At 38.7% G+C, this 24661-nt stretch overlaps 1 protein-coding gene across 4 annotated transcripts in view; it reads right to left on the bottom strand.

The window, feature by feature from the left end:
* Window positions 1-297: 297 nt before the first annotated feature.
* The window catches only part of ALS2 (ALS2, alsin Rho guanine nucleotide exchange factor), a 47282-nt gene continuing 22918 nt past the window's right edge, over window positions 298-24661 (bottom strand). For 2 of the 4 annotated variants that reach the window (XM_015559105.1, XM_015559106.1), the window contains exons 6-25: window positions 23862-24030; window positions 22760-22856; window positions 20697-20774; window positions 20238-20420; window positions 18441-18612; window positions 16571-16751; window positions 14449-14514; window positions 11885-12047; window positions 9602-9733; window positions 9063-9191; window positions 8170-8240; window positions 7711-7777; window positions 7180-7382; window positions 7000-7065; window positions 5892-5990; window positions 4986-5150; window positions 3550-3661; window positions 3265-3342; window positions 2008-2141; window positions 300-1097 (exon numbers count right to left, since the gene is read on the bottom strand). In XM_015559105.1, the coding sequence (XP_015414591.1) occupies window positions 875-1097; window positions 2008-2141; window positions 3265-3342; window positions 3550-3661; window positions 4986-5150; window positions 5892-5990; window positions 7000-7065; window positions 7180-7382; window positions 7711-7777; window positions 8170-8240; window positions 9063-9191; window positions 9602-9733; window positions 11885-12047; window positions 14449-14514; window positions 16571-16751; window positions 18441-18612; window positions 20238-20420; window positions 20697-20774; window positions 22760-22856; window positions 23862-24030 (2588 nt within the window). In that variant the 3' untranslated portion in view covers window positions 300-874. Of the gene's footprint in view, window positions 1098-2007; window positions 2142-3264; window positions 3343-3549; window positions 3662-4985; window positions 5151-5891; window positions 5991-6999; window positions 7066-7179; window positions 7383-7710; window positions 7778-8169; window positions 8241-9062; window positions 9192-9601; window positions 9734-11884; window positions 12048-14413; window positions 14515-16570; window positions 16752-18440; window positions 18613-20237; window positions 20421-20696; window positions 20775-22759; window positions 22857-23861; window positions 24031-24661 lie in introns of those variants that run through there. The other 2 variants (XM_015559108.1, XM_015559109.1) reach the window with 2 other exon arrangements.

The raw sequence follows: 24661 nt of genomic DNA, 5'->3' as shown, positions 1-24661 counted from the left end.
GGGGGGGGGGGGGGAGGGGTGGAAAATGGTGGAAAAGAATGGAGTTTAAAACAATGTCAGGTATCTGAATCAAAGGTCTTCCTATTCGTTTTTTCATTTAGCAACAAGACTCTTATTAATAAAAGAGCCCGGCTGGTGTGGCTCAGTGGTTGAATATCGACCTATGAACCAAGAGGTCATGGTTCGATTCCAGGTCAGGGCTGGATCCCCAGTGTGGGGCGTGCAGGCGGCAGCCGATTAATGATTCTCTCTCATCATTGATATTTCTATCTCTCTCTCCCTCTCCCTTCCCCTCTGAAATCTATAAAACATCTATCTTTTTTAAAAAGAATTTCCTCAAGACTTTTAGCTCTTGTGAGCTTCCCGTCATGGCTTCTCAAGCAGCTGGCACTGCCCGGCCACAGGAGTAGTGGGGGCTGGAGCAGGAGAAAATGGAGGAGAGGGAGCAAGCCCAGTGTACCTCCTCCACTCTCTCTGAGCTTCCGGAGTCTCTTTTTCGCATCTTGAGCCAAAGCAAAGGGTTTTTTCGGGATCTCTGTCAATCTACAGTAACATAGTGCCTGCTTCAAGGTTTCAGGTTACACGGTGTTCAGGATGAGGGATATTTACGGTAAAAACCTAGTAAACGCATGACTGGTTCAATGGTCCTTTGAACTCAGATGTTCTTCCCCAGTACACTAGCTGATATTTACTTTTCAGTTTTCAAATAGCTATCCATGTATTCGGTGAGAGTTTTATAGCTGAGTTCAGGAGAAGATAAGGGGGAGGGTGGGATGTTTTATCACTCTTACCCAGAAAAAAAAGTACACCATTGACTTTTAAATTAAATCATATTTTTAAGGTAAGTGTGGCAAGCCTTGACTACTCGTCGGTTTTAAGTTTCATCTTCCTCCCATGCTCTGCCCTGTGCTGGGCAGGCATTCACCCACCTGTCTCTGTGTTGGCGCCGGTTGGCAGTCAGGGCCACAGCAATATTTTCCCATGCTTTCCAAACTTCCCCTTGGCCTGGACTTTCACAGCCCAGCTGATGCCAACATTCATCAAACACTGCTTTCCACTTCTCATCAGCCGGCACGGCCAGATTTCCTAGTTTCCTGCTATAAAAAGTCATACCACACTTTTATTAATCACCTTTTTTTGTGCAAAAATCCTAAAAAGAAACTAATACACAATTGGGAGTGCTTCTGTGACAAAACTGCCTAGATTTGATGTGGTTCTATTTTAAAAACGCTGAATAAAAATTGTAAAGAGATGGGTTTTAACTACTTAATGTTCATCAGACACTAAAGTCTATGAATTGTTAAGTACAAAGCACTCAGAATGGATTCCTTTGCTTTCTCCATTTACACAGAGTTGATTTTGTAAAGTTGATTCTTGTTAAAACAAGGACTTTCTGTACTTTGCTCAACTCATGATAGGAATGGTGAAATGCGTGGAATACTGGGTTCTAATAATACTCTAAGAATAAACATGTATCAAGTTCCCATCAGAACAAAGAATCTGAGATGCTACCAAAATACAGAAACAAAGCTAAAGCTGGAATCAATAAAGGAAAATATACACATGCCAAAAACTTGTCAGGAGAACATAATATAACTTAGAGACTTAGATTTTAACTTTCTTTTCCATGTGTGCAGAGTATACTATTTCACTTGTTATATGTATACATGCCTGATCTTTATTTTCCAAATCAAATTGTGTAAGGGTTTCCTTTAAGAATGCCCTCTCTTAATCAACTTGGACACCTGCACCATTACCAGTAGTATTATTCCCACATACAGAACTTTTATTTTAAACTTCAGTGCTCTAAGGCTTTAATCTAAACCAAGGCTTTAGATTTAGCTATCCATAGTAGTGTCAGTTGACAATGCAAGGTTATACTTTGTTAAAAAAAAAAAAAGAAACCTTCAAAAACTTGTTCTACATTTAAAATATTAACCAGCTTTGATAAAAGCAAGACAACTCAAAACATTCATAATTAATCCAGAATTAACATTAATTACTCACAAAACTTTGGGTTTGTCTTTATCAGTCTCGTACAGACTAGGCTTGAAGTAAGTTCCAGTGATTTTTATGCCAGATCCCCATTCTCCACTAAAATAACCTTCAATGTAATCTCCATTTGGCATAGTCAGTGTTCCCTGGGTAAAGTTAGAGAAGATGTGGAATTAGAAAAAGTATTTTCAATTTAAAAAATCAAGAGAAAAAACAGCACCAAATGGTTAACATTTCCCTTTTTAACTTACTCTTTACCAACCCCCAATTCTTTTCTTTTAGTTGTGTGTATATGCATGTGCAAAAAGAGTATGTGAAAATAAACCCTGTTAAAAAAACACTCACAGAAAAAAATTGGTAAAATATTTTGAGCTGAATGAAAAGAACACACAATCTATACAAATGCATGGGGCGCTGCCAAAAGAGTGCTGAGGCAAATTTATAGCATGTGAAAATATGCTCTAATGACATATAACATCATTAGTCTTAAGAGAAATGCAAGTTAAAGTCACAAGATAACACTTCATATCCACTAGAATGGCAAAAAAGGGAAAAAAAGCAGAAAATAAAAAATACTAACAAAGACATGGAGAAATTAGAACCCTCATACAATGATGGGGGGAATACAGAATGCTGTAGCCACTTGGGAAAACAATTTGGCAATTTCATAATATGTTAATTATCAATTTACCATACAACTCAGCAATTACACTCATAGGCATCTACCCAAGAGAAATAAAAACATATGTTTACACTAAAATTGGAAATAATAGAATGCCCATTAACTGGTGAAGAAAGAGATAAACAAAATGTGGTTTTGGAATACTATTCAGCAATAAAAAGGAATGAAGTACTGTATGTGCCTGGGTTGCAGGTTTGATCCCCAACCACAATCGGGGTACATGCGGGAGGCAACTGATCAATGTGCCTCTCTCATATCAATGTTTGAGGGAAAACCTCAAAAACACTGTGCTATTAAGAACCCACACAGAAGAGACCACGAGTGGTATGATCCTATTTATATGCAGGCAAACTTATAGAATAAGAGAGTCCACTAGAGGTTCTTTGGGGTGGGTTAGAAATGAGGGGTGACTTCAGATGGGCAGGAGATGGTCATGAAAATGCTCCAAAACTGGATTGTGGTGATTGTTGTACAACTCTTACTAAAAATCATTGAAACAGGTGAATTTTATGAAGTTAGCCTTTTAAAAAAGTCAAGGAAAATGAGTAGCACTGTATTAGAGAGAGAGAAGGAAGTTAGTTTCCAACCTTTCCATTAAGAGTCCAGTCATCCGAAAATTCTCCCTCATAGATCGTATCATCTTCAGAAAGCAAAACCCCATTTCCCTAGGTAAAGAAACAAGACAAAAATCACAATACATAAAATGCAGATAACTTGGGAGTACATGCAGTCATATTCCCTAAAGCCTTACATGCTTTTAAAGACAAGAAAAATAGTACTAAGAAGGTAGAATGTTAATAAATAATTTTAAAAGTTAACAATATAGGAGTTTAAAAAAGTCAATAGTAACTATGTGTAAATATTCCACTCACCATCATTTTATTAAGGTGAAAGTTGCCTTCATAGTATAATCCAAACTGGGTAACTACCACACCATTCCCTTGACATACATCATCTTGCCACATTCCCATGTACTTTTCACCCCTTCATAGAAAGAGAAATGAAAAATCAATGATGATAAAGATGAGGTGGGAAAAAACAATCATCACATGAAAGATACCAAGCATCACCCTAGGTGTTCAATTTTTCTAGTTCAAGTGGTTAATTCCATCGCCTCAAACATGAGACCATGCGATAGCAAAAGGCATCTTCCTCAGAGCAATGTTCTTTCAGGGATTAACTATTAGTCCACCTGACATAGATCTGCTTCTACTCCACGGACATCCACGATAACTTTAAAAATATATAACTATTCAAAATGTGATAGGCAAACTCAAACCTGCGCAGCTTTTTATTACCCAAAAGTTTAGTAACCAAAAAAAGAGAGAGAAAAAAGAAATGAGGTTTATCATACAAGAAGGCTCATGCTTCACCTACTCAAACTTAGAGAAATCTTACTAATCTCCACTAAAAAGACAAAATAAGTACAAACTCCTTGTTAAATACGTATGGATTTTAGGAATAACAGCAAACTTTCTTTTTGTTAATCCTCACCCCAGGCTATTTTTTCCATTGATTTTTTTTTAGAGTGTGGAAGGGAAGGGGAATGGATGGAAGAGAGAGAGAGACATCAATGTGAGAGAGGTACATTAATCAGTTGCCTCTCACACGTGCCCTGACCAGGGTTGGGGATCAAACCCACAACCCAGGCATATGCCCTTGACTGGGAATTGAACTTGCAACCTATTGGTCACAGGCTGACACTCTAACCACTGAGCAACTGGCCAGGGCAACAGCACGTTTTTTAAAAATTTCACATTATGACAACAACATCAAGGGAAAAAGAGTACATAATTAAGTCCAAAGACAAATCAGGCCAAGTCAAATACAATGTCAAAAGAACTGCGCACCACCCCAAGGTTTACATGAATTTAACGAAGTTTGATATCTGGGTTGTGGCATGGTGACAAGTATCTGGCCTGAGAGGAAGACCTGAGCAAAAGGTACTTAGATACCATGCTAGGACTGCAAATGGAATTTCCCCTCTAACTTTTTACCTCTATTATCTACTAATTTCATTAAAGGTTTTTCTTTGCATAATAGTTAATGATTTGGTAGCCTCTTTGAGACACTAAAAGCTTTTCATGTGTGAAGCCTTAAGAAAAATGGTACCAATGTTAATTTTGAATGACCCTGACAATATAAAGAAGTAACCGATACTTTGGTTCACAAATAAATGAATAAAATGATGTCTGACAAGTCTTCTTATTAAAATTTTTCTCAACACTGTCGAATTAAGACACTTAGCCTTCATAAATCATCACTGTTTTTGGAGAAATACTTTGAGATTAGAAGCAGAATACTGTACCTTGTGATATCATCAAAGACACCATATCCTGATTTCTTATCCATTACCCACTGACCAATGAACATGCTGGGAGAAGAGGAAGTCAATTTTCCACTTCGTAGCAGACCATGACCATGACGCATGTTATCTTGAAAACAACCTTCAAACACTTCACCAGAGGCATAACTGTGGTTAAAAGGGATGGATAAACATCACATCACATTTAATTTTGATGGTTATTTTTGCAAAGTTAGGAAACTTAAAAGTATATTCATGTCTTACTGGTATTTATACCAATTTAGTTATATGATTATTTTTTACCAATCAAATCTTATTTCCAATAGGAAAATGAAATGAGTGATCTCTGAAAGAATGATAAGATTTGTCCATGCCGAAACCGGTTTGGCTCGGTGGATAGAGCGTTGGCCTGCGGACTGAGGGGTCCCAGGTTCGATTCCGGTCGAGGGCATGTACCTGGGTTGCCGGCACATCCCCAGTGGGAGATGTGCAGGAGGCAGCTGATCGATGTTTCTCTCATCGATGTTTCTAACTCTCTATCTCTCTCCCTTCCTCTCTGTGAAAAAGTCAATAAAATATATTTAAAAAAAATAAAAATAATAAAAAAAAAAGAAAAAAGATTTGTCCATATTAGAGTCATATAATAAACATAAATTTATAGGCAAGGCATTTAGGAGAGCCTATGAGAAAGTTAGGGCTTATAAAGTTTGTACAGTTTTGTTAAGAACTAAATAAAAACCTAGTATTTTCATCTTGTGATAGATGATAGGCTGAACTTTTTAAAAAATACTTTACACAGTTTCAGACATAAGAGCAAAGAAAATTTACTCCTTGAAAATTCTGGCTACACAAACATTTAAATTTACATAGTTCTTTGAAAAAGTTCTATAACCTTTCCAATGTTATTACCTATAGACTCCTTGACCACACATCTTTCCTTCTTTCCAATGGCCCACATAATGGTCTTCTTTGCTCAGTGCTTTGTTTGGGATTCTGTATTCTCCATACCTGCCAGGAGAATGAAAAACAGCAGATACATGTATGACATAGTCACCTTTTGCATGTAGACACTTGTAAACATTTTAATAAGCAGGAGAGAAGATTTACCAATAGGAGGAAAGGGGTATACGGCGTCTTGGTTTACGCTGTATCTATTACCTAAGCTACTGGGCAAATAGCAAAGGAGTGAGATATCAACCCCAGAGAGGTTAAATGCAGAGAGATTAAATGTTTTATCCCAGGTCCAAGGAAAAACAGAAAACTTGTGTCCTAGGTCTATCACTGCCACTTAGTAGCCACATCATCCTGGATAAGTCCTGGTACCCAGTTCCCTCACTTGTATAATAAGAGGGAGGCGGTATATCAGGTTATCTAAAGCCTCTTCTCATCCTAAAGTTCTAGCAAATAGGAAATTAAAAGACATCACAAAAACTTATCACACACACACAAAATCACCTACCCGATCTATATAATAATATTTAGTAAAATAATTACTTCTCTAACATAATACAAAATAATTCATTGCCATTAATTCATCATGTAAATATATTTAAGGATTAGAAAGCATGACAAGCTCATAAAAAAGTAATGCCATTGAGTACCAATAGGATAATATAGAACTTAGAAGATTTTCCCTTTAGCATATCACAGAAATTAAGATGATTTAAAACAACAGAAAGGAAAATTTCTGTATGTTCTTTGTATACGGGGGGCAGTACTATTCCAAGAGTCTCACCATCAACATTGCCCAAGGTTCTCAGTCTTCACTACCAAGAAGTGGATAGAAAACACAGTTCCTATTTTAACAGGTCATTGATTCGCTCTAGGTAAATCAAGGCTGCATCCTAGATTCCTAGCTTCGTGTTCACACGTCAACATGAGAGCTTAATACCTGGTACGTGTTTCCGGTAAACAAAACAAAAACCGACCACTTGTTTTGAAAACGACTCTGAACACAAAGTAACATAACTTGTGACTGAGGCTGAATTTACCCTCACATTTTACACAATTCTCTTACCCATCTTCCAAGCCATTCCTGAATGTGCCGGAATACATCTTTCCATCTGGCCACTTCAAAACCCCTCTGAAATGCATAGGCAAAGAATAATACATGTCAAGGAATGTCTCAGATAATCATTCCTTCCTCAGTAATCAGACTATCATCCTCACCCCAGGCGTAAATCTTAAACATTTTCACCTTCCATGAGGCTTCCCTGAAAACCAGCGTCCGTCATAGGTTGCATCCTTCAGGCGAGGATCCTTGTAGAAAGTGTATTTAGCACTGCGTGAAATGGGCGGCTCCTGCCTCTGAATGCTGCTGCCACCTCCATAAGGTGGATGATCAGATGCCCCTCTCAAAGCCTGATCCACAGCTTGGCTTATAGCCCGTAGCCACTTAGTCTAGGAGCAAAAAAAAAAAAAGTGTCAATAAGCTTAAGGCAGTAGCTCATCACGCATTGCATTAAGTCCTGCTAGGTGTCCTTGGTGTGAATAATTTTTATGCCTTCTAGTGCTTTTCTTATTGAGTAATACTGACTGGCTCTTGGAATTCACTGCTATATGTTTAAAATTAAATCACATTAAAAAAATCTGTAGCCTTAGTTTAATGAAGATTTATCACATAATTCTAGATCATGAGCCAAACAAGAACCACCTGTATCTTTTTTCTATCATAAGAGACAGGAATATCGAAGTCAAAGATGGAAAGCACATAGCATATTGGACTCACCTTTTCCTGGGGTGTTGATGAAATGAGAGTGAACTGCTCCTCAGGTGTAGTTATCTTTAAGCCATTCCTAAAACATTCACAAGGATAAATACCAGTAGGTATGAGAGCCTGTCATGATGATTTCAGTCCTCCCACACGAAAAGCAACTTGTTTATTTCAAGAGGAGCAGAAGTCAATTAAATGTGAATGCAGCCATGGGCGGGTTTTCCTCCCAGAGTGGGAGAAGGGACACCGTTACTTTGCTCTGTGTTGAATGATGGGGATGTGAGCAACAGAGAAGCCCTCCATCACTTATGATCTGTCAGGACTGTCACAACAGCCGCTTTACTATCTCCGGGCTGGGAGGGGAAGCCTCATTAGGCAGAATGGAGAGGCCTCCTAAGCCGTTTCCACAGCTAAGGGAACAGCCAGGGTAAGAGGAGAGAGTTAGGGCAGAAGGGGGGGTGGGGGCACACTTACACACCACCCGCTTCTTCAGAAAGGGGCTCTGCCCAGATGGTGGCCAAAGGGAAAACATGGTGTGTGGAGAACTGAAACAAAAACATGGAGACACATCTGAGAAAGCCCATGTTCTGTGCTGCATAACCTGTTTCAAATGGCTAAGTCCACATGGTGCCACTATCTCAGCCAAACAGTCCCCATAGCAAGGACCCTGTCACATGGCTGACACTCACTTTCAAGATGTAAACTAAAAAAGCTCCCTGAAATCTGACTCATACTAGAAACGTAAGCTAAGTATTCTCTATCATTCAAGTTTCAGCGAAATCACAACAGATTTTAACACAAACTGATGGTATAATCCTATATAATAAAAGGCTAATACGCAAATAGACTGAACTGCAGAACAACCGAACAACCGATCACTATGACATGCACTGACCACCAGGGTATGCGTGTGGAACATGCGGGCATTGGCCCTGGAGGCATGGTGGGGTGGAGGGCGCCAGACCAAGGCAGGGCGCTGGTCACTGTCATAGGGGTGAGCCTCTGGTGGTTACTGAAAATTCTTTGCTTCTGCGCACTGCGGTCCGCCTGGCACTCACACCTGCTGCCAGCACTTGCCCGCTCACACCCACAGCCAGCACTGGAGCCGCTGCTTGCACCCACTGCCAGTGCCTGGCGCCAGACCCGATCACTCGGCGCCATCAGTACATGGGAGTGGCGATGGTGGGAGCGGGGCTGCCAGCAGACAGGAGACTGGGGGGCCGGGCGGGGTCGTGGACCCTGTGCCTACCTCAGCCTCACGGCTCACAGTTCCTTTCAAGGTGCAGGAATTCATGCACTGGGACCCTAGTTATATAAGCAGAGTACTCCATTTTTCAGTGTTTTTTAAGGTGAGGAATCCAGCCTACCTGGGCGTGGACCAAGGCATCATTAAAGAGAATGAACCAGTTCACAGAGAACCTCCCAGCATGCTGCAGAGATAAGGCTCGGTTACTGCTCTCACACAGCAGTCGGCGCTCTGGCTTCCTTAAGGAATCCTGGAATTAAAAATAAATACAAAATCAAACCACCAAAATTACTTTAATATGCAAAGGGAAAATAAAAAATATACAAAAATACATTTAGGGAAACCTGTTGGTCCTAGCTTAGCTTGGTGTTAAACCTAAATTTAAATGCAATCCAAATATCCCATAAAATTAGCAACCAAAGGAGATGAAAAAGATTGTAACAAACAAAAGAAGGTGAGACACATGTTCAGAGAGGACTCCTAGGAATGAGGAAAGGAGATGTTTAGAACATCCACGGCTGTGGTCCTTCGACCACCCTTGGAAAGGGGTTCATTAAAGCATTCTCACCACAATGAGTGAGGAATGGAGAAAATGATGGCAGCTGTTATGGATATGCCTGCTGTTAGCTGAGGTAATGGCAGTTGGCATGGCCTACTTACCGTCATTTTCCCAGGGAAAGTCTTCCAGAAGCCCAGTGTGTATTCTGCTTCCTTCCTTTTCCTGCCGAGATGGAGAGCAAGACACTCATAACAAGAACTGGAATCCTGCAGTTTCTGGTATTCTGGAGATGTCTAGAGGCCAATATATCAAAGAGGGAAATAATATAAAACAATTGTCCAGAATCTGTAGCCTTCGTGTGGTGCAGATACTTAGTATTAAATTTAGTGAGGAAATCCTGCTGGTATACTAAATGGAGCTGAGCAAAAAGCAGAATGGTTCCAGAAAATTCTGTAACATACAGGTACATAAGAAATAGAGAAATAACTCCAGGGGGAAAGAAACAAACACTGGTAATTATTAGTGAGTAGAGCAGCAGAAAACTCAGGGTAGACTGGGAATTTCAAATGTCTTATTCTCACGTTCCCTCCATTTTGCGTATGTGGGTTATATCTGTTAATATTTACCATATTAGAAGGTACAGTTGAGAAATAAAACTATCTTTAATTTACTTCCAATACAGTAACATTTTATTTTTTTAATATATTTTATTGATTTTTTTACAGAGAGGAAGGGAGAGGGATAGAGAGTTAGAAACATCAATGAGAGAGAAACATCAGTCAGCTGCCTCCTGCACACCCCGACCGGGGATGTGCCCGCAACCAAGTTACATGCCCTTGACCAGAATCGAACCTGGAACCCTTCAGTCTACAGGCCAACGCTCTATCCACTGAGCCAAACCGGTCAGGGCAGTAACATTTTATTTTTACTTTTTTATTTATTCCAGAGAGGAAGGGAGAGGGAGAGAGAGATAGAAACATCAATGATGAGAATCTTTGATCGGCTGCCTCCTGCACACCCCACATTGGGGATCGAGCCTGTAACCCAGGCATGTGCCCTGACTGGGAATCGAACTGTGACCTCTTGGTTCGTAGGTCGATGCTCAACAATTGAGCCATGCTGGCTGGGCAATACAATATTTTAAATAAAAAAATAACAAATTTTCCAAAAAAAAAAAAAATTTTTTTAGTGAGAAAAGTGGCATTGTTCTACATATTTTCAAATTTCTTTATCATCTGGCTTAAAAGATGATAGCTGCTACTGCATTTAATCTTTTACAGTTGAAATATATGAAGAAAATCTTGCTTTATAAAAATATATTGTTGGGAAAGGAAGGAGTATTTTAATAGTCATTTTAAATAATTGTGGATATTCTCCTTTGAAACAGGGTAGAAGAAACAAAAAAGGTATGTGATGATGGAGTCTGTGTTTTTTACATAGAATGTGGACCGTTGAGACTGGAAATAGAACAGTATTACTCTTTTAACAATTCCAAGTTTTCTAGAAGGGAAGGTTTTCAATTAACTGAGGATATACTAAGGTGATATTTGTATCTCATTGGGTTATTTGTGTAGCTCAAATCTTCATTGTTAAAACTAAGCCAGTTTGGGTTAAACTAAAGAAATCACCTACAGGACCCCGGCAGGATCAAATGTAGAAAGCCTACATCAGTTCTTGGTCACTATGGAGACTGAAATCTGTCCAGATAAGGAGACACAGAGTTTAACAAGATTAAACTATAAGGAACCCTGAAGTCATCATGGTTTCTCTAGAGCCCTTAACACAGGAAATGAAATGAAACTGTACATTTCAGTACAACATCAAAGGCGAATGTCTTAGGACCAGTTTTATCATACACCCACATCCTAGAGCAGTGCTAATTTTCTCGGATTCCACCTAACTAATTTTATACAGAAAGTAGACCAGCTAACATATGACAAAATCCTGTAACACTGTGATTTCTCATAGCATATGCCATGGTGACCTAAATACCTGGTATGAATCTACCATGAGTCCAGGACAGGTGGCAACTCCACTGCCTTACAGGTGTGTGTTGTTGATACAGAGAGCCAGGGTTTGAAAGCTCTGTGTTACTTGTACTCAGTATGCACTCAGTAAACTTTAATATCTATTGAATGAATAGCACTCATACTTGGCTCTGTTTCATAACATGAGTACAATTCATCTCAATAACATCCTGAGAGGAAACTGAATCCACCGCAAAGAAAACTAGATTTACCTATAGCTATACATTTTTCTTTCATTTCCCTGAAGAAAAATAAAGTTAATTAAACTATAGCCTAAATATTAAATTAGTGGAATTCCAGGTTGTAGAGTGGCATAATCCAAACAAACAAACAAACAAACAAACAAAAAACAAACAAGCAAACAAACTATGACCCTTGGCTTCCCAAGTGTCCAAAGAGAGTATATATGGGGCTTACCACTTCAAAACAAGTAGCAAGCTTTAGCAAAACTTCTGCATAATTATGAAGTCGTCTAGTTGGCAAGAAAAACAAAGTATTCAGTATTTCTATCAACTGGATGTTTTCATCAGTCACTTCTGATAAATCTTGCAACAGCTCCTGGTTTTTATTTAAGAAATCACTGGAGGTGGAACAAAAAGAGGTTAAGTTCATCATTTTGGTAATGACAATATGCATGATAAGGAATAAAAATATTTCACTAGATTCTACCTTTCTCAGAATGCACATTTTTAGGTGCCATGGAATAGTAGATGATAAATACAATAAAATAAGCCAGATATAATTAAAAGAGTTTCCCTGCCGACAAGATGGAATTTTTTAAAGTATGAAAAGTAGCAAATGGTAGCTATAGTAACTCCATAATAGAGATGATTAATCTCAGACTTGTGCTTCATGTTCTAGGAAATAACTCATGCAACCCACAGTTTCAGGGAATAATTGAAGACCAGCTAACATCATTATCTATTAATTTCTAAGTCAAAAGTCACAGCAAAAGTGGCAAGACTAACTGCTCTAATCAGTTGTGCTAAACAGAAATACTGGAGGAAAAACAAAACTCTTTGCTCCACCAAAATTGGCATGAAATGTTAAAATACTTCTATTTTTTCCTTTTTTTTTTCATTAAGTGTCGGTCACCTAATAAGAGTTTATTACAGGAGAGTATAAAGCTATAGGTACCAGTACTATAACGAACAGGAAATAATAAAGCAAATTCTATGCAAATATTTCAATGCTGAGATCTAAAGCATTTCAAACTTCAGCCAACATTTAATTTTCATACTCAATTTTATATATAAGTTCATTATTAAAAATTTACTGCAAACTTTAATGCTGGTCAGTGCCCACTGAGACTATCCTCACTAGACTAAATGCTTTTATAAAAAAGCAAGAATTCATGTGCCAGAATAATAATTATCTGCCACTTAATGAGCAATTATTATGTGCCAGGCCTGAGTGCTGTACGGGCATTATACTACAATTCTAAGCTACCAGGCCTCAAATAAGACAATGTCACACAAGACTATAAGGCAAGAATGAATCCTTTTATGATCCCTTAGAGAACTATGAAATAAAGAAATGTTAAGTCAGAAACTATGAAATGTTATTGTGGAAAGATGGAAAAATGTGTAATAACTTCCAGGAACCCCAAAGTTCAATGGCACAAACTGGATTCTTTATAACGCAATTAAGAGAGAGTGCCCTGGGGAACTGGCCCAGAGTTTTGTTTGTACTTGGCTTGTGTGGCTGTTTCTGCTTCTGCCTCCACGTTGTGCTGCTGAGATGCCTGAGGACACTCGCTCAAGCTTTTACAAGCGTTCTGCTCTGACCTGCTCTCGAGAGAAGGCCGAATTACCTGGTGAACACATACTCTCTCCGACCATGTTTCTCCTGAATGCCCAGTACCAGACAGAAATGTCCCAACTCCTGTGAACCCCATTAGTTTTCAGGATTTATTTCCTTGCTTATAGACTTTCCCCAAAGGGGCCCTGGTATGCTCTCAGGAAATCTGAACCAGAAATTGCTTAGCTTCTCTTCTCTTGGGTGTTGTTGATCTATTAGTGGCAATACTGCTCTTCCCTTACATGGCTAGGTTTGTACTAGTTACTCAAAAAATAAATATATTAAAGGTAGAAACAACCCAAATGTCCATCAACAGAGGAATGGATCAACAAAATGCAAAATGTATATATACAATGGAATATTATTCAACCATACAATGGAATAAAATTTTGGTATATGCAACATGGATGAGCTCTGAAAACATTATGCTTCAGGAAATAAGCCACACACAGAAGGACAAATATTGTATGATTTCTTATAGAATAGGCAATTCATAGACAGAAAATAGAATATAAGTTACCAGGGGCTGTGGGGAGGGAGAAAAGGTAACTTATTGTTTAATGGGTACAAAGTTTTTGTTGGGGATAATTTAAAATAAGTCTTGTTTGTAGGTAATGGTGATGATTTATAAAACATGGGCCAGAGAAGGGTATAATTAGGAAGGGTAAAATGATAAATATTATGTTATGTATATTTTACAATGATAATAACGATGATTATAAACTCTATATAATGATGAACCCACCAGACTAGCCTGAGGTAAGCAGCTAAGTGATAAACCAGCTAAGTGGTGAGAGCCTGAGCCTTATCATCCAAGATCCACACTGCCATGTGGGCTTGCTAGTTATGCTCCAGGTCAGGGGTGGGCAAACTTTTTGACTCGAGGGCCACAATGGGTTCTTAATCTGGACCCGAGGGCCGGAACAAAAGCATGGATGGAGTGTTTGTGTGAACTAATATAAATTCAAAGTAAACATCATTACATAAAAGGGTACGGTCTTTTTTTTTTTAGTTTTTTTCATTTCAAACGGGACGGATCCAGCCCGCGGGCTGTAGTTTGCCCACGGCTGCTCTAGACTCTAAAGTATAGAGATTCTCAAACTGCTCTTTTAAAATGAATACTTTAAAATAATTTCAAATATCGACTTGATATGAATGATAACTGGAAGGTATCTGCTTACATGGCAGGCTTAGCGAGCAGCTGGAATCCTCCCATAACGAGGAAATGTGTAATAGCTGTACAATACCTTGAGCAAAAAAGAAAACACATGTACATTAGTGTTCAAGTGCATATTACTTCTTCAGAGTTTTCGAACAAGCATGTGGAACAGGTACTTCTTGGCATCTCTCCAAGGAGTTTCAGCATTTTTATGATGTCAACATTCATGAACTATAAAGGACTGAAGAGAAGGGCAGGTTATGTGATAATCACAAAATCAGGGGGGAGGGAAAAAGCCATCTTAGTATAAGATGCTAACATGATAAGAAATTTTCAAAAACACCTAAAGCTATAGGTGTTTATCTGGTAAGATAAATGAATTTATCTGGTAGATAAATGTTAGTAACTTAACAAATCTGAAAAAATATGATTGAACATGGTCCCATGCACCAAGAGGTCCCCAATTTGATTCCTGGTTAGGGCACATGCCCTGGTTGCAGGCTCGATCCCTGGTAGGGAGTGTGCAGGAGGCAGGCAATTGATGTTTCTCTCTCCCTCTCCCTTTCTCTCTCTCTAAAAAAAATCAATAAGAGCATATAAAAAAATGGTTACAATGGTAAAGTTTATGTTACATATATTTTACCACAATTAAAAATAATTTATAAAATTCAAAAATAGCCCAGCCAGTATGGTTCAGTTGGTTGAGCATCATCCCATGTACCAGGAGGTTATGGTTCGATTCCCAGTCAGGGCATGTGCCCGGGTTGAGCGCTTGACCCCCCCAGGGGGGCGTGCAGGAGGTAGCTGAGTGATGTTTCTATCTCTCTCCCTATTCCTTCCTCTCTCTGAAATCAATAAAAAACATATTTAAAAGTAAATAAAAAATTTACTTGCTTCATCTATATGAATAAATTATGTTAAAAAATAGCCCAATGTATCAAAATAAAGACAGCATTTCGAGCATAAATTCTGAAGTATCAGAGAAGAAAAAGAACTGAAATAGACTGCACTAAATATAAGTCAAAAAAGAAAAATTATACTACTAAAAACTGAAACCTTCACACAAACAAAATTTAGCTCAAAAAAGTAAATTGGTTTCAAATTATGTTATTTTCGTGTTTGAAAGATGATGAAGTTAAAAGAATCCAACCAGGGTCTTTTCCTCTCAGACAATAGCTTCAGATATATTATACTTTGCTTAGAATTAAGCTCACATACATCCACTTGCACATATATGCTAAGTCCAAAAGGAAATACACTAAGATTATTAACAATGCTTATTTCTGGGTGGGAGGATTATGGACGACTTAAAATATCTTTTTGACTATCTTTCCTTGCATAGTTGTCAGTAACACACATACATTATCTGTAGTGTAAATAACCCAAACAGAACACCAACAGCACATGAACTCCTGCGCCGTGCTCTGTCCTGACTCTGCACTGCGCTGCCGTGGCTCGGAGCTGCGCACGGAGCCTGGCACTTAGTGGCTATTCAATCAAAGGAGAAAACCTACACTTCAGATGAACAGTAAACACTAACAGACATTAAAATAACACTTAAATCATGTCTCACATCACAATGTCAAACTATAAATTAAGAAAAGTGAGAAGTATTTAAATTTTCAAATACACTTGAGTTAGTTTACTTGAAAACATGAAAAGAGCCTTAGAGAACTATCCTTGGTTTTATTAAAAGAACATCTTTGTTTTAAAGAGAGCTTGGTCTTTAAACCCTCCATTTACACCAGTGGAAAGCAGCCCTTGGAACAGCTCCACATTTGCAATCAGTAATCGGTCTTGAAATAATTTGTTTAGTTACTTATTTCCTTAAAGTTTAGTATAATTTACTTAAGTAAACAAGTTTGTTCTCTAAAGGGAATGTTTATATATTCATATTAATTACAGTACATTTTATGCTAGGATATAGAAGAAAATATAAGAATTGTTTTTAGAGCTTTTTTCCCCTTAGAAAAAAAGTAAAATTTTAGCAATGCAGAACTGTAGTTGTCTTAAGATTAAAATACCACTTTGCAATTTCTATTACCTTATATCACTCTCCCTAATCTAATCTCCTCTGATTAAGGAGCTGTTCTTAGCAGAAAAACCCTGCAGAGGTTGAACATGACACGGGACTGGATACTTGCTCTGTGTAACTATCCAAGAAGAGGCTGGCATGCTTCAGAATGACCAGGCTCCTGGCTTCCTTGACCCCTTGAAGGAAGCTGCTCAGTGAGGCTCCGTGCTGCCCAATCAGGTAACACAGCTTACTGAATCGGCTTGCCACTTCTTGCAACAGCTGGACAGTACTTGCGGTGCCCAAATTTTCTGTAACAAAATGATGACAACATAACCTAAAGATTCAGTTCCTGAGTATCCCCTTAAAATTAGGATTATGAATTTCCCTTTTCTTAAAGTATTCTCAACTGTGGAACCCCAATAATCACAGAGTTAAAGAAAGCAACTTCAGAGGCCACAGAATCCAGTCACTGAGGAACTTGCTCAAGAAACCCTCACAGAGGCCCCACAGATTCTGACTCAGGAGGCAAGGGTTAGGATCCCAGGATGGATATGTTAAAAAGAAACGTTTCTGCAGGTAATTCTGAAGGCTCACCAAATGTGAGAACCACTGAGCTAACCCAACTCTCCTCTCATTTTGAAGATGAGTAATCTGAAGCCAAGAGAAGGGGATTACCTAATTTCACACAACCGGTGAGGGACAGCCAGGAATCAAACCCACTTCTATAGTTACAGCTTGGTTAACATTTCCAACTTTTTGTACCGACTTCTACTCAGCTTATTCTTGGGACAAGCCCAACACTTCAGTACAGAGAGGGCAATCCAAACCCTAGAGGCCACCGGGAGCCTATGTGCTCCTCCCCATCCGGAGCTCCTAGCTTAGGACTTCTCACCGACTGTGAACTGACGAGCAGACCAGGTGAGACCAACACGGAAACTGACCTCACTTGGCAGCTTGTTCTTTCCTTCAGAGCAACCCTGGAAGCCTGCGGCTTCCTCCCCTTGCCACAGTCCTAGGATACTGGGCCCACCCACTGAAGGGGACTTTATAGAGTAGGGGACTCTACTACATTCAAAAAAGCAAAATACCTTTTTAAAAAATAAAAAAAAATGCAGTCTCCAACATACAGAGGAAACACTTAGTTGTTTGAAAAGTAGATGTTTTCCCACTAAAAACAATGAGCAATGATCTATACAAGCCAATGTCACCTCACGGTGGAAAAGCTGATGCACTAACCAGGTAGAATTTAGTACTAGAATATTGGTCTGAATTCTGAGTCCTCAGAGGGGCCCATGGAGTACAGGAGAAAGACAGAGAAAGAAAACTTCCTCTCCATTTTCTGAGTGCAGGGCCGAACCTAGAAAAACTTTGAAATAAGGCCCGGGTGGCTCAGAGGTTGAACATTGACCTATGAACCAGGAGGCCACCGTTTGATTCCCGGTCAGGGCACATGCCCAGGCTGCAGGCTCCATCCCCAGTGTGGGGCATGCAGGAGGCAACCTTTCAATGATTCTTTTTCATCATTGATGTTTCTCTCTCTCTTTCCCCTCCTCTCTGAAATCAATAAAAAATATATATTTTTAAAAAATCAGAGCTAATTAATTCATGCTAATGTGGGATAAGACCCTAGCACTCTTACAGTTATCAACAATTTCAAATGAATCTCTACTTGACATAATTCTAGGAACCATAACAAAATAAGTGTATAATATATCTTAGGGCTGATGGGGCTTGTTTGGAAGTCTAGCTCCTAGGATCAACTTTTCCAAAGCTATTTCTGCTTCTCTGCCACGAATATTTCGAAAGCTCCATTTTCTACATCATAGCAGGAGCTCTGGGAGTGGTAGGATAGGGCAGCGGCAGCTGTGCCACTGAAAATGTGTGGATGGTTTGCAAGGTGTTGACTGCCCATGTACAAAAAGAAGAGAATGGAAAGCAAGGAGTAAACCATAACTCAAATATAGGAAGAACAGGTAAAACAAGAGTGTTCTACTTACCTAAACTGAGAAGAGGCCTGAGAATCTGAGATTTGATGTCACTTAGTTTTGAATAAAACCGTCTTTCCGTAGCAGCCAACTCATGGAGACTGGCAATATACCCCATAATATTCTTGTCCACCAAGGCTAGATAGCTCTCTCTTCCGGCTGCCACTCTGCTTATATATCCAAGCTAAAACACAGGACAAGAAAAGATTAAATATAAGATATAACTTACTAACAGCGATTTGGACACTGCAGCTGGCTTATATCAGCTGGGGAGAAGCCAACTGGCAAATATTCAGGAATTTTGAAAGTTGATAATGAAACCACTGGTAGCTTGAAATAGGCAATAAAAAAATTATAAACAAAAATGGCAAAGACTACAGGAGCAGGGCTTTTTGGTTTTGTTTTGATGTTAATTATAGAGATGGTTTACCAGTACACCAAAGCTATATATGTATATCTGTACCTATAACTAACTACATACACTATACTTTATTGCCAAAAACCCTTTTAATTCATATTGTATGTGTTTAGTACCACAGACACACACCCTGAATATACAAAGATCCAGATGATGTAGATAGGACTCCTTTTTGATAAAATAGGATAAATGAGAGCAAAGAAGATTCTGTGTTATAGACCAAAATAACAAAGGTCTGGGAGTTATTTGCCTTTTAAAAGTACTTTACCACATAAAGGGATTTTATTTTAAAATGTACTTCTTTCATTTATTCATGACACCACTGAATAAAAACATTCAATGCCTTTATTCACATATGCCTATTAAACTAGGTAACAAAGCTGCAGACCCAACAGACTATTAAAATCCCATTGTAACTAAAGAAATATATTAGAGCCTCATCCTTTTCATCAGGACATTTCATCCTTTATCTGGACTGTGGCATCCTGGGTGGGGAATGTGGAACCAGGGCCAACAACCACAAACAGTCAATTAGTGTGTCTGGAGTAACAGGCTATATATAGGTTAAGAGCCAAATCTCAGCCAGTGTTGCCTTCAGCAAGAAAGATCTTGTCCAGGTACATTCACGGCTCATATATATAGCCAGAAGAACACCAAGGATAAGAAACAGGCCATAAGATATATTATTCAATAAGAATAAGAAATCCAGAATGAACTAGCTTTGAGGGTTAATTTCCTTGAGGCATATAACTTAAAGGATGTGAGTTACCTTAGCGGGGACAAGGGAGGAACACATCAGAAAAAGGCCAATGATTTAAGTTTATGAAAAAGAATTAGAAAGTAGGAAAGCAAAGAAATTCAGATCAACAAATGAAAAAGGGATAAACAGTAGTACATAAACTGAAAAGCTAAGAGAAACAGGGCACTGTGGTGGCCTCTCAGGCTCCTGGGATTTTTACTGCCCACTTAGTTAAAAATTCATCTCTAATTCACCCCTGAGAGATCCACAAATGCAGTCAAGAAACTTCACTGCAAAGTGTACTTTTTAATATTCCTACATAAAGGTGTTAATTCAACAAACAAAGTATTTACTATGAGGATTCAGCACTACATAAAGAAATCCAAAAATCCCCACTCTTATGAATCTTACAGATAAGGAGGACAGACAATAGACACATAAATAAGTTAAATCGTGTATGAGACGGTGATATGCACTGTGGAAATAAGTCAGGGAAGGAGATAAGGAGTGAAGGAGAGGATGGGAAGGGCTTGCACAGTAGTGTAACACAGTAGTCAAAGATACTTAGTAACAGGCATATGCACAAATGACAAAGACAAAGCATTTCTGGTGTGTTACAGAATGTGGGCCTTAGGATCCAAGTCCTGTTCACCTTACTACAGGAGAGAAGTACTGGAGCCTTAGTACCACTGGGATTCTCTGGAAGGTTGTCACCTTCTGTAAGGTCCTGCCGGCCACTGTAATACAACCCAGGCTGGAAGTCTTCTGTGTCCACTAAAAACAGGGAATAATCCTGGCCTGCAGCTACACTCCAGACTCCACTGTCACCCTTTACCTGCAATGACAGCAAGATATCGTCAGTCCAAGATGAAGGAATGAGACAGAACTTCAGCACCACAGGAACTGAAATATTAGGTTACTTATCAAGTGTGGTGCAAAGTCAGTCATATCTCAAAGGGCAAATTTTCCCAGCAATGTACTCACCCAAATGCAGAACAAACAGGGGAAAGAAGGAATCCTTTGTTAGTTTTAAGTTTAAAATTGGATTGTTTTTTATAACTTAGAATTCGGGAATAAGTTGCTATAGAAGTTATCAAGTTCACAAAAGTACCTTTGCAAGACGAGGAACAGTTGTTGGAAAATCAGAATGCCCAAGTTGGCCAAAGGTATTGCTACCCCATGAGTAAACCTATTAGAAAACCACAGGAAAGTAGGTAAGAGTTTTGAATCTAACTTTGCATGTCAATTCTGAGTCTTTAACACATATATATTTATTGTGTGTGTGTGTGTATATATATATATACATATATATATATAGTTACACATAAATTACTTATACTAGTCTTTCCACAAATTACTTTTACTAGTCTTTCTACTCTTTAAAATAACAGATATTAAGAAAATTCATTTTAAAAGGACCAGAGATAATGGGCAGACAGCGTAGTTTAACAATATTTTATGTGGCTAATTCTTATCCTTCCTTTATGTTCATTTTCAGAATTCATATGGCTCACCGCCTATGCTTACTCTCCCAGAATACTTTTGGGATCATTTTATCAAGTTGCAAATATTATATTGGAATATTTGGGAGACTGTATTGAATTTACACTGTCCTCATTTAATGATCTAGGGAGAAATGGCATTTGTGCAACATTGTCTCTTCTCATCTAAAAGTGAAACCTCTCTTCCTTTACTACTATTTTCTTTTATGACCTACTAGAGGCCTGGTGCACGAAATTCATGCACTCGGGGGGTGCGGAGAGGGGCTTGCCCCTCAGCCCACACTGTGCCCTCTCACAGTCCGGGAGCCCCTGGGAGATGTCTAACTGACAGCTTAGGGCCGCTCCCTGGCAGTTGGATATCCTTAGTGCTGCTGCAGAGGTAGGAGAAGCTCCCGTCACCGCTGCTGGGCTCAACAGTCTGCCCCCTGGTGGTCAGTGAGCATCAGCGACTGGTCGTTCCTCCATTTGGTCAATTTGCATATTAGCCTTTTATTATATAGGATTAGAAGAGTTCTTGAGTTTGTTCCATATAGGCTCTACACATTTCCTATTAAGACTATTCCTACTGCCTTAATATTTTGCTTTAACTGTGAATAGATTCTTTTTTTTCTGTGGTATGATTTCTGCTTTACTTTATGTATATAAGAAGGCTAACAATTATGTTTATTTTGTAATTGACCATATTCCTAATCTCTTATTTTTAAGCCTATTTCATCATGTTAATAGTAAATTATCCTTTTCTTTCCTAATATTTATAGTTATTTATATGGGCTATGTTAGTTTTTTTGGCTAGCCTGCTATGTGAAATTTAAAATAAAGTATTTGATGGATTTAGAAGCCTTCGTTAATTTTTTCATGAAAAATCATTACAGGCAGTCCTCAGGTTACATCAGACTCAACGTACATCATTTCGTAGTTAGGGTCGCCATCTCCCATTTACAGTATTTATATATAAAAAAAAGTTCCGTCATTTCTACATATGTACATATGTGCTTTATGTTTTTTATTATTTATTTACCACAAGTAAAGGTCAGAATTGTTATCTTTCTTTTAAAGTTTTTTTACTGTTTCACTTCATTGCTGCTGTGTATGTGCTCCACGTGAGTGACGTCGGTGCTTATGTAGGTGGGTTCCGACTTACGGCGAGCGATACGTCGCGCCGTAGGAACAGATCTCCGACGTAAGCCGAGGACCTACTGTTTATGTATATATTTAAGAATAGCTTAAAACAACTACTTTTATTAGGACGGTTATGTATATGGTCCTGGCTTTAAGTGCTTCTGGAGGTCAATTTCAGGTCCCATGATTTTAACAGAGAAAAACGCCTTTGTTTTCTTAGCGTCTTATGTATGGAAATTCACCAATACCCTGGAAAATTCCAAGTTCTGTTTTTACATGAGAGCACATTATAGAAAGATTCTTTGACAGGTAGACCTTAATCCAGACTCTACTATCACATGTGTGACTTTAGACAAGTTATGTAATTTCTCGAAGCCCCCCTTCCCCATCTGTAAAATGACAATAATGCAATGCAATTTAAAACACTGGAAAGATCAAGTGAGATATGGGATTGTTGCTTGACACATAGCAGATACTCAAGAAATAATGGTCCAACCTTGTCATGCTGGTCTTCCATGAAATTAAGATCAGCTTGTTTTAGTTTGCCACCTACCTGGGACTTCGCACTAAGTGCAAGGGAATGGTAGCCACCTGCCTCCAGGTGAATTATTTCTTTACCATCCAGACATTTTACACACAATGGTTGAAGCCTTAAAGAAAAACATACACACACAAACTCAAAAAAAAATGTATTCTCAGCATGAATCATGACTTTTCTCAAATTATAGAGTAAGTGCTTTTAGGTAATAATAAACATTTCAAAAGAAAACATTGAAATTAAAATGATAGATATATGTTCAACCTATTCCTACATAGAATTTTGGATGGTTTCAACTTAATCTTTGTCTATCAATCACTAATTAATCACCACAATTCAGAACTTATTAAGAATAATCGAACTATTAAATGACTCATACAGTAGAGAGATATTTAGGACACAATGAAATGCAACCAGAGAGGGGATTAAGTCTTTTTTTTTTTTTAATATTATAGTTGTCTATATTCTGCTAAGAGTAGACATTAACATTAACTGTTTTAGATAATCATTTCAGTCACACACCTTCACAAATGTCTAACTTGTTAATATCATAAGAGTTCCTCTTAAACAAAACAAGTTTTTCCTTGAGATAGGTAGATAGACATGGCTTAATATTGCAGCTATAGTTGTTCTGGCAGTTGAGAAACACCTTTCAGGTTAAAAAGAATGTTGGGTGTTGTTTTTTTATTGTAAGTTAAAACTTTGAAGCATGCAAGGGTTCCTATGAAATACAACTTTATCCCAAACGTGCCTTTCTGTGTTTCAAGATGAATGTACAGGGTGGGGCAAAAGTAGATTTATAGTTGTGAGTATGTGAGACAGAGTTTATTCTTGTATTAGTATTTATTAATTACTGTATTATTTTCCCATACGAGTAACTGTTAACCTGCTGTGCCCCACCCTATCTATCAGAGACGGATGAAGAGGTATGCCATGGATACTTAAGTCCTTTCTTGTTAGGAACAAATTCAAGACTAAGACAGTTGTTTTTTAAATCAGAGTGAATGGTGCATAACGGTTTCGAGTTAGAGGAGACCAGACTGCCTTTATGGGGAAATCAAGATTGAGAAGCCTCGGCAGGCGTCCATTCCTAACAGCAAGCCCTGGCAGCACTCACCTGGGCAGGACGTCGCCATGCCCCAGCTGCCCTTCCTTCCCTTTGCCCCAGGTCCACACCTCTGTTCTCAGGGAAGGCAGGAGCGCATCTGCTTCTCCGCTGTATGTCGGGGTCAGAACCACTGTCCGTTTTTTCACCCGTGCAGCCTTTCTTAGCAGCCTGGGGGACACTGAAAACAAACCAGAGATGGGGTGAGGGTGTAAATGGGGGATCGGGAAGGGCGAGAGATCATTTTGATAAACTGCTGATTTTCAAAGAAATACACTAACATGGTTTTGTGAAGCATATTCACTAGGCTCTGCAAAAATGGGGATTTAATAGTCAAATGAGTTTGGCAAATGCTGCCTACTGCATTCTATCCTCCTGCTGCGGCCCTCTCACGCTTACATTAGCATGAAAAGGGGCTGACAAGTCCTGTGATTAAAAGCCCTGCTTAAATCAGTCTAACCCTGGCCCCCTTCCAAACATTTGCCCATAGAACCCTCTTCTGTATAACAAAAATCAATATTCCACATCTGCGATTTAAAGAGATCTCAACTATACAATGCAAAGGACATTTAATAAGAAGAAAAATTTGGCACAAAATTCTCCTTCAGTTTTAATACGACTTATTCATGGGTTTTCTTTACACACACACTAAAATTAGCCAAGACCGAGGGTTTTACTTGCACAGATGAAAATTCAGGGCAGTGAGCATGAGGAGGCAAGATAACAGAAGTGCTCAATGGTCCAAGAAAGTGTAATGAACAAGTAGAGCAAGTGTAGGGAACAGCGGAAGGGCAGGAAAGGCAATTTATTCT

This window comes from Myotis davidii, unplaced genomic scaffold (genome assembly GCF_000327345.1).
Source record: "Myotis davidii unplaced genomic scaffold, ASM32734v1 scaffold914, whole genome shotgun sequence".
Taxonomy (NCBI): domain Eukaryota; kingdom Metazoa; phylum Chordata; class Mammalia; order Chiroptera; family Vespertilionidae; genus Myotis; species Myotis davidii.
This window is presented reverse-complemented; position numbering and strand designations above follow the sequence as displayed.